Source organism: Echinops telfairi, unplaced genomic scaffold (genome assembly GCF_000313985.2).
Source record: "Echinops telfairi isolate 266 unplaced genomic scaffold, ASM31398v2 ScPeMD7_3;HRSCAF=10, whole genome shotgun sequence".
In the NCBI taxonomy this organism is placed as follows: Eukaryota; Metazoa; Chordata; class Mammalia; order Afrosoricida; family Tenrecidae; genus Echinops; species Echinops telfairi.
This window is the reverse complement of record NW_022103899.1, coordinates 33,898,055-33,908,780: the sequence shown is the minus strand read 5'-3', so window position 1 is coordinate 33,908,780 and position 10,726 is coordinate 33,898,055. Positions and strand designations below refer to the sequence as shown.

The 10,726-nt window shown below is 39.9% G+C and overlaps 1 protein-coding gene across 5 annotated transcripts in view; it reads right to left on the bottom strand.

Moving 5' to 3' along the window:
* Positions 1-768: 768 nt before the first annotated feature.
* Positions 769-10,726, bottom strand: part of CREB1 (cAMP responsive element binding protein 1) — a 45,270-nt gene continuing 35,312 nt past the window's right edge. For 3 of the 5 annotated variants that reach the window (XM_004701566.2, XM_004701567.2, XM_045294992.1), the window contains one exon: positions 769-4,956. In XM_004701566.2, the coding sequence (XP_004701623.1) occupies positions 4,812-4,956 (145 nt within the window). In that variant the 3' untranslated portion in view covers positions 769-4,811. The remainder of the gene's footprint in view (positions 4,957-10,726) is intronic. The other 2 variants (XR_006680534.1, XM_045294990.1) reach the window with 2 other exon arrangements.

Sequence of the window (10,726 nt, the reverse complement as noted above, 5' to 3'; positions counted from 1 at the left end):
ATAAAGCCAAGCCACCACTGAAAAGTACTCTTGTGCTTTGCCTAACCAAGTGAACAATTTACCCACAATCCTTCACCTGCAGGCTCACTAGCACACTTCACTTCTCCCGTCATCTGAAATCAGTTTAATTTAGGTAGCATTTCTTTGTCGTTAACAAAGCAAATGGAAAACGAAATTTCAGCAGATGTTTATAGCATGTGGTTTCCATGATGATGATAATTGCTTTACACGTATTTCTCTGTTCTGGACAAAATCATGGGTATTTTGGTATCCTGTACCTACCCAAACCTACTACCAGCAAGTTAATTTTGACTCATAGCAACCCTACAGGACAGAGTGGAACAGTCCCACTGGGTCTCCAAGACTGTCAATCATCATGGAAGCACACTGCTCCATCTTCTTCCCAAGGAGCAACTGGTGGGTGAAATGGCCAACCTTCCTGGCTAGCAGCCCTGTCTCCTAGCCCATTAGGTCACCAGGACTCCTTTGGTATCCTAGCCTACAGTCAGGGCAAGAATTAAAAACTTAATTTAAAAGTGGAAAGAAGTATTACTCATGTGAGCTACTTTTCCTTCTATCTTTACCCATGATGAAAAAGAATAAACTAGGGTTTGAGTCCATCTGACTCAGCAGTTCTCAACCTGTGGGTCGTGACCCCTTTGGGGGGGTGCGTGTCGGACAACCCTTTCACAGAGGTCACCCGATTCATAACAGTAGCAAAATTATAGTTATGAAGTAACAACGAAAATAAATTTATGGTTGGGGGGGGGGTGTCACCACAACATGAGGAACTGAATTAAAGGGTGGCGGCATTAGGAAGGTTGAGAACCACGGATCTAACTAGTTCATTGGATTAGTCAAACTTACTTCTCTACACCTCTTCCTTTTAAACAATTATTTTTAAGGCTGGCCTTCAGACCCGAAATAACTTGGATCAATGAAAAGAGTCATTTAAGAAAGTGACATGATTTGACAGGAGAAGACAGGAAAGTCTGTTGACAATTCCTTGCAGAGGGAATTTCTCAAGTTGCTAATACCCACATGGGTCATTTTAAAAAGTGCAAGTTACACCAAACATTTACAAAGAAATAATGTAAATATAATCCAAATAAATAGATAACTTTTGTATTAGGTCAATGTGAAACAATATACCAACAATTTTCAGGGCTACAGATGCAATGGAATAAAGCCTCTTCAAAGTAACTGACCGGTGTGTGGACTGTCTGTGACGCCACTGCTTGAGTTAGAAATCTTAACTTCAAGGTCTTAGTCTTATTTCGCTCTGGAAAAATGATGCAGGCTTTTGATATGCCAAATAAAAAGAGACCAATTTATTCTAGTAGTTGACTGTAAACTGATCACAAAATTAAAAACAAACCTGAACAGAAATCTAGATCAAAATCAATTCAAGTTACGGTAAGGAAAGCATCCTGGTTTAGACAAACTTGTTCCTTCCTAAGCCTTTGTACGATTCCATGTGTCACCCCAAACGGTCAAAAAGACAGTGGGGAGGAGGCCTGAGAGGCACAGATAAACTTTGGCCAGATGATGTCTGATCGCACAGCCTGTCGGACTGGTACTGTGCTTTCCGATACTAGCACTGTTTCTGACCTCCGATCAAAACACATCTTCTGACAAAATCCCTGCTCAAATGAAACACCCAAATCTACCCCCTCTCCAAATTCAGTGGTTACTTTGAAAAGTCATCTTTCAAAATGGTCTCACCACTGTTTTAGCTGCCAGAGACAAAGCATAAAAACCGAGTACTTTTGGAGAGGGGAAGTTGTTAAGTGACTCAAAACATTAAAAAGTGGCAAGCCAAAGAAACAACCCTTAAACAACAAAACAAAGCGTAGTCAATCTTGAGTGCTGAAGGAACACCGTCTGGGAGACTACCAAGAGGGATGCGGTAGAGCACAGGAAGCGTAAGACTCCACCTGAGCGCCATATCCTGTCCTACTCGGCATTCCCGACGCCCGCCCGTGCTCAGAGCTCCAGGTCATATCCTGTGTAAATGATCTATCTGCACACACACTATACAAACGGCACCCTCCCCCAAAGCTCTCCATGAAAAGAGCACCCAGGGCAATAGTATGCTTGTCGGTATGGGGCTGGAGTTGTAAAACTTAAATGTATTCGATATCAATTTTTTTAATAATGTGAACACATTGGATCTAGCCCTTTCTAAAACCACTTTTCAGTAAAACACTATCAAAACTTGAAAACACAAAAGAGTAATATATCAAAAATAAACCCCTTCCCCCTTTGTTTTTATTAATCTGTCCTAAAGATAAAAGTGCCACACGGCCCTGTATTTGTAAGGTGAGTACCAAACTTGCTATTTTCTAGAGCAAATCAGTAGCATATTTACAGATTCCTATGAGGACATTCTCAATTCCCTTTTGGCCAATATGAAGAAAAAACATTTATTATTGGTAACGTGGCCACGCATGTTCTTGGCGACAAGATTTTTTTAATAAAAATTTTGTTATTTTCTTAATAAAGCTTCTCAAAGTTGCATGCTTAAAAAACAAACACCTTTTTCCAATTCTTTTTTTAAAAATCTGCACAAAAAGATGCTTGATTTTTATTTGTACAAACTGAAATCTTCATGTCTATTCAAGAGTCTACAACAGGGTTAGCAACCGAATGCATTTCTCACCTCACCATGAACTGATTTCACACCAGTGTAATCTTCCTCAGATGCAAGGCCTAGGCCATTCAAGCTCGGCTTATCAGGCATGAAGACCACAACCACTTCGTTTTCTAATAGAAAGGTTCATTGTCTTGAAAGAACACACAACTGTAGAGCATAAAACGTGCTAACCATCAGGCAATTTTCATTTGTAAAGGTCATGACATTCAAGATGTTCAATTGGACACACTTTGATTCAGTACGAGAGAATTCTAGTTTGTGAACATGTTCGTGATTTCACTTGGTATCTGTGCTGGTATACAAACAATTTTTATGCTACGACTTTCCCCATTAACTCAGCAGGATAAACATCAAACTTTACAGTTGTTTGAAAGCCTTCTTGAGAATCTGGTGAAATTGTCCAAATATAAAGACTACATCACTTAATTCTTAGAATGATGCTCCTTCATAAACTTTGTTCACCCTTGAAAAAAGACAATGGTTTGTTACAAACAAAAATATATCATTTATAGAATTAAAAATTCTTACTTTTCAAAATGGACTCAATAATTCTCACATCTGCATGCGCATTTTTCTATCATGTTAATAAACGTAACTTTTAAACTTTAAACGCATACCAACAATATTCATTTTCCAGGTCTCTTGACTCTTTTTAAATGAATTCCCTTCTCAAATGAAATCCTGTAATCCAACATTTTGTCAATTTCCAATTTAAAAAAAATCTACCTTAGTATATCTCTTTTAAAGGGTAAATTTTCGATTCATCAGGCTTAGTGAAGAAAACGAACAGTCAATTGTGGTATTGGAAAGAATGTATGATACACACAAACATAGACTGTAATACTCAGAGTTAAAATCGGCAGCCATGACAGGTTACAGCGCACACTGGAAAGCTGAAGCTCAACTACCCTTTGCAGGGAAACAAAGTAAGTTTTATGTGATTGACAATCCAGATATTATAGTATGGAAGCCATTAAATGTGTCTGAAGTTAATTTCCTCGTGCAGCTTATCTAAACAATCTACTTTTTACAACTCCTTATAACTTTTCATTAAAAAATTCATTCGAGATACTGTTAAAATATGCTAATGTGAAAAAGATTTAAAATCAGTATTTTCCTACAAATCCTAACATTTCATCAGCAAATATATCACGTGGCTTCATCTGATAACATGAAGGCTTTCCTGGCAGTGGTACAACCTAAGTGCAAGGGGGACAGTATAGCCAGAAATGCTTTTTTAAGTAAATGAGTGACAATGTAAATATGTTTGATGGTGAGGACAAAACATTTATTTAAAAGCCATGTTATATTACTCAAGAGGTCAGCTAGTGAGCATCTTTTTATAGAAGTTTAGTACTAACTTAAGACAAAAGTTTTGTATTTTAATGTCCTTTGATTTAATTTAAAATTCAAATAATCATGCTTGTGCATTCAGTTGGTCACTTCTTTTAATGCATTCAAAATGGAGAACACATACAGGACTGAATTAAGAAGCAACAACTGACCTGTGGAAGAGCTGTCGTTAGTACAGAATATTTTTAAGGACCAAGGACAAGTTTTCAGCATTGAGAAAAGAGAGTACACAGAAAATACTCCAAATTCATTTCTTATTTCTTCAACACCATACTGAAATAATTTTTTAGAGGGCATTTTTGGGTAACAATTTTACATAATCCACCATGAAAAGGTGAAAAAACATGTCAATTGGCAACCAACACTTCTTCATTGCACCTTACTTACTTTATGCACGAGGCCCACGCATTCAGCTCAAGAGGCTGGATAATTCTGTCCCTAAGGCAATCAAGGAGCTCAGCACAAACCTTGGAATAACTTTAAAAAAGAGTTTCTTTTCGGCATTCCCCCCCATCAATTTGTCAGTAAACAAATGATTACTTCTTGAGGGTGGGGCTTGAAAAGCTCAAGTCTCTTCATGATTCCTGGTGCTGAAAATTTCTTCAGGGAGAAGTGGAGGCAGGTGTTGAGACATTCACAGTTTAATGCAAAAGCACAAATGAATGAAATTCTGTAGTTGTTTCCAGGCAGTTTTGCGCATAGAAAAAAAAGAAATGTTTAGAAAATAAAATGTTTATTCTTGTCTTTCTGGTGTGGCCAGGCCAGTCCTTTTTCTACCTCAAGTGGTGAAATAAATCCCAAATTAATCTGATTTGTGGCAGTAAAGGTCCTTAAGTGCTTTGAGCTCCTCAATCAGTGTCTTGTTTTGGTTTTCCAGCACTGCCACTCTGTTTTCTAAACATTTCACATATTCTTTCTTCTTTCTACGACACTCTCGGGCTGCTTCCCTACAAACACAAAAAGGACAGAAACTATCACCACTCATCATTTATTTTGGACTTGGAACTATTTTTTCTTTTTGAAAATGAACTCAAAGCATCAAATATTTTTTACATGTTACACATTAGGTATTTTAAAGGATACGCTGAATGAATTTGTCATATGATAATTAGAAAAATATGACACCATATAAGGTTAACTGAAAGAAAATCCCCACCCCATGCACACAAAAGCCCCCCCCAAAACCCCAAAACTCACATTATATTTTAAAATCATGCCGTTCACTGTTCCTCTTAAATAAAAAGCATCCACAATTGCACTGTTTTAGGACTATTATGGATTGCCTCACACACCCCTGTCCCCTCGTCCAATATGTGTTAGAATCCTCACAGCTACACTGTGGATGTAATCTGAATGCAGTGGCCTCCCATAAGGCAACCTCATCTTATGTCAACATGACCAAACCAGGGGGAGTGTGTCCCGAGCCGGGCCACTTTATCAATGGTATTTTACACAGAGCTGATTACAGATATACAGAGGTGCGCTCACATTGCCGGAGACGGCTGCTTGGGGAACCCTGTGAAGGAAGGAATCCACGCAGCCGAGAACCTGATTTGAACGTCATGCCTCCAGATTTGAGAAAATTAATTTGTTTTATAAAGGCTGGACTGGAGGATGTACACTGGCACAGATAGGAACTGGAAACACAGGGAATCCAGGTCAGATAATCCCCTTAGGACCAGTGGTGAGAGTGGCATATCGGGAGGTGAAGGGAAGTTGAGGGAGAAAGGGGGACCAGATTACAAGGTCTACATATAACCTCCTCCCTGGGGGACGGACAGTGGAGAAGTGGGTAAGGGAAACGCTGGATGGTGTAAGATATGATAAAATAATAATAATTTATAAACTATCAAGGGTTCAGGGGGAGCGGGGAGCAGGGAGGGGCAAAAAATGAGAAGCTGATACCAAGGGCTCAAGTAGAAAGCAGGTGTTATGAGAATGATGATGGCAACATATGTACGAATGTGCTGGACACAAATGATGTATGTACGGATTGTGAAGAGTTGTATGAGCCCCTAATCAAATGATTAAAAAAACCCAAACATATCAAACACTAAAAAAAAGACATTCCTTTTATTATTTGTGTCATAGTATCACTAAGTAATTAAAAGAAAAGCATTACAAAACCTAACATTAAAAAATCTCAAAAACTTTTTTTTAAAGCACACTAAGTATAAACTAGTAAATTCTTCTTTAGTTCACTTTAAGGCAAGGGCCACACCTGACACTTTCCAATGCCACATGCCTGATCTTTTACGGCCTTACCTACTAGCCAGGGGCTGGCGTGCAGCAGTTACTTATTACTGAATGAACATGGAAGTTTAAAGGAAGGTGGTTATAAGCCTTTTGAAGAATGAACAAAGCAGCAATTGATGAGAAGCCCCTCAGGACCAATACTGAAAGCTTCCATACCAGGAGGGGAAGGGGAAGGTGGGGGAAGAAAGGTGGAACTGATCACAATGACCTACCTATAACCCCTCACAGGGGATGGACAGCAGACAAGGGGGTAAAGGAGACATCGGACAGTGCAAAGCATGAAAAAACAATAATAATTTGTAATTATTAAGGGTTCATGAGGGAGGGAGGGAGGGGAAAAATGAGAAGCTGATACCAAGGGCTCAAGTAGAAAATGTTTTTTAAAATGATGATGGCAACAAATGTACAAATGTGTTTGACACGATGGATGTATGGATAGTGATAAGAGTTGTACGAGCCCCAATAAAATGATTTAAAAAAAAAAAAGAAGCAATTGACAATCACTCATTTAGGACATGGGCAGTGTAACACCGTAGGTAATAGTAGAGTCATCAGACCTAGTCTCTGGGAGATACTGGCTTGAAAGAGGTTTGTGTTTTTTATTCCAACTCACAGCAGCCCGTCTGAAGTGTAACTCTCTACGAGAATGGAAAGTCTATCTTCCTCCTGCAGAGTGGCTGGTGGTTTCAAACTGCTGACCTTGCTGTTAGGTATTGCGGTATGTTAGTCTTTGAAACCCACAGCGGTAGTTCTACCCTGTTCTTACAGGGTTGCTATGAATCTGCACTGACTTGATGGCAGGGAGTTTGGTTCTTTTTGGTTGTACCAGTTAAGTGACCATGGGCAAATTACTGAACTTTATTTGCCTGACTACATAAATGGACACGATAATATTACCTACCTCAAAGGGTTTATATATATTAAAAGCACATATGGAAAGCACCTGAAATAGTGCCTGGCACTTTGTAAGCATGCCTTAGCTATTACGTCTAGAAACGCAAATGGTTGCAGAAAATAAAATAATTTCATTAATGTCTTCATTCCCATACAGTCTGAGTTCAAATAAAGCAACCATTTCTTGGCAATACAAGCTGATTTGGGGGTTGGGTGGGGTGTCGGGTAAAAACAAACAAAAAACCAAACCCCTAGAACTAACCTTGCATGTAATGTTGGATTTTTCACGAAATATGGACAATATAAAACCCGGTGCATCAATCTAGAACTGGAGAAAATCTCTTTGAAAATGACCAAAGTTAGGCTGCTAGCCACAAGGTCAGTGGTTCAAATACACCAGCCACTCCATAGGAGAAAGATGAGGCTTTCTCTTCTCATAAAGATTGACAGCCTGGGAACCCACAGGGTCAGTTCTATCCATCCATATGGTCACTCAGAGTAAGAATTGACTCAGTGGCAGAGAACTGTGAGTGTGTGTGCGTGCACGCACACTGAAGTAGACAGCAAAATTTACATGAACTTTAAATACAAAAAATCTTAAAGCGATCTTTGGCTTGAGAGTGCCCTATGGGTTCTCAAAAACTTCTATCTACATATTTCTAAGAACAAAGGAGAATAAAAGCATATTCCTAATGGATTGATCTGAGGATAGTGTGAAGATTAAATTGATCTATCAACTCTTTCAGTACAGAATTAGGGTTTTATGACTCTAAGCATTAATGCAAACAAGTGGCATATAAATTCTGAAACCGATTTGAGACATTTTTAGGAAAAAGTTGACAAAATATTTTTCAACACACTCCTCCTACATTTACCAAATTCTGTCTCTATGAGGGGGCGCTTCAAAAAGTCTATGAAAAAAATCACTTATTTTATTTCCATTTTTCCACGAACTTTTTGAAGTGCCCTTATACACATTTTATTTGTCCCTCCCTTATTCAGCCTTCAGTCTATCTATACTGTGTGCCTGTTTTCTGTTGCCTTCATGTTTGTGCAGGTTATTCTAGTCTTCATTAACATAAGTTATATTAACCTAAAACTATGCATACTGATGCTGGCTTCCGCCTCGGGTGGGAGTGCCACTCCTTCTAATACAAAAGGGAACTAAGATTCATGAAGATTTCCCAACCACATCAGAGGCTGCACTAAACAACTGACGATGCCTCAGGGTGAGAAGAGAGACAAATACAGCCTCACCTGGCGTAGCTGCACCTGGACAGCAATAACAGTACATAGAGAACAGGTGGCAATGTACTGAAGGCCAGTGCGCAGCCTGGATTGAGCACACTGAAGGGAGTCCACACACTCCTGCAGGCTTTTTCTACAAAACCACCATCGGACCCTCTCAGAAAGAACTGCCGGGCCCTAGGATGTATTGGTGTGGCTTAGTCCTGAAAGAGGGGAACAGCTGCTGAGTAGGGTGAGGAAACCCCACTGGGATCCTCTCTCTTCCGGAAATGCATTCATTTGGGGGAGAACAACACTGCTGGCCTTTGGGCACTGGTGAACATGCCAAAAAGACACCACACAGAAGCTAACTTAGCTCTCAATGGCCAAAGTTAGAACAATCTGAACAACCTAACACGTGATGATAACACTGGATTATAATAATAAAAGAACAAAGTGAGTATCTTCAAGCCTACAGTGATACAAGTATATTAATCAGTGAGAAAAAAACAAATCTTCCCTACAGAATAATTCCAATGAATAAATACAGAAGAAAAGCGGTACAATAGGTTTTGTATCAACTTGGTTGGGCCAGGATTCTCAGTGGTTTGGCAGTTAGGCTCTAACAATCCCTTGATGATGTGGCCTAGCACCGCGTCATCGACTCCTTAATGGGATCTGCTAGGAGCAGCTAATCCATAGTAAGAAGATCCCAGTGGGAAGCCACACCCTTATTCAGGTCAAGGCACTGATGCAATCAATTAAAAGTTTCCATATGGGTGTGGCCTGCTTACCATGTAAGTGGACTGCTGGGTCTGGATCCTGAATCTGCCTCACTGACCAGCAGTTCTTTTAATTTGAACCAACAGCCAGCCATATTGATTCTGGGAGTTACCAATGACCTGTCTTCTGACTGGTGATCTTGGGACTCTAGCCTGATCTCCTGGATTTCTCAGGCTGTAAATCTTTACAGGAGCAGAAAGCCTCACTTTCCTCTGCAGAGTGACGGGTGGGTTTGAACAGTTAAACTGGTGGATAGTAGTCCAACTTGTAGCCTACTGTGTATGCCACCAGGGATAGTAAAATTAAATCCAAGCAACAGTATTTTATGTAAGAATCAGCGGAGAAGTGGGTGAGGGAGACGTTGGATGGGGTAAGATATGATAAAACAATAATAATTTATAAATTATCAAGGGGTCAGGGGGAGGGGGGAGCGGCGAGGGAGGGGGGAAAAGGAGGAGCTGACACCAAGGGCTCAAGTGGAAAGCGGGTGTTGTGAGAATGATGAAGTCAACATATGTACTAATGTGCTGGACACAAATGACGTATGTACGGATTGTGATGAGTTGTATGAGCCCCTAATAAAATGATTATTTAAAAAAAAAAAAAAAGAATCAGTAGTAAGTCAGGTAGCATCTGCTCTTTACAAACATTTTAAAACCAACAGACAAGATTTTAAATGCCTAACTTTCTTTATAATTTAAGAATACATAAGAAGCCCCTCATGTAAGTAAGAATGTAATTTGATTTTATTATATGAATGCTTATGCTTAATAGTATATCTGGAAGAAAATCATTTTGGTAATAGCAGGGCTTTGAATCGTTCTTCCTAGTTCAGTCATGGCCTTAGATGTGATGCTGGGACCCACAGAAATTTGTGCTCAGAATGGGAAATGTCATCAGTTGTTGCCTGACAGAAATGTTATCTCCTACTTAGAAAACAAAGACAGCATATTGCACTCAAAATTCTTGATGAGCAGAGTTAGAAACAGGGGCTTAAACCTGGCAGCAGACTACACTGAGTAGAATATGTGTCAGTCCACAAAATTCACTGCTGCTGCGTCATTCCCACCCTGTAGGGCAGAGTAGAACTTCTGCATAGTTTCTGAGGCTATCCGTCTGTAAGGGGGCAGAGAGCCTCATCTTTCTCTTGAGGAGCTGCTGGTGGGTTCAAATTGCTAAGCTTCCCTCTAGCAGCCCAATGCTTAACTCACTATACTACCAGGGCTCCTGTTATCCTCCTCAATCCTGGAGAATCCAGTCTGCGACATCAGGCTCCTGAAAGGGCTGACTCTGTCTCATCTGAGGCTCCTATGACAGGGATTTGACTTGGCTTTTTCTTTTTTTGTAAATCATTTTATTAGGGGCTCAGACAACCCTTATCACAATCCATACATACATCAATTGTGTAAAGCACATTTGTACATACTTTGCCCTCATCCTCAAAACATTTGCTCTCCACTTAAGCCCCTGGCATTGGCTCCTCATTTTTGCCCCCTCTCTCCCCCTTCCCCCCTCACTCATACAACTCTTATCACAATCCATACACACATCAATTGT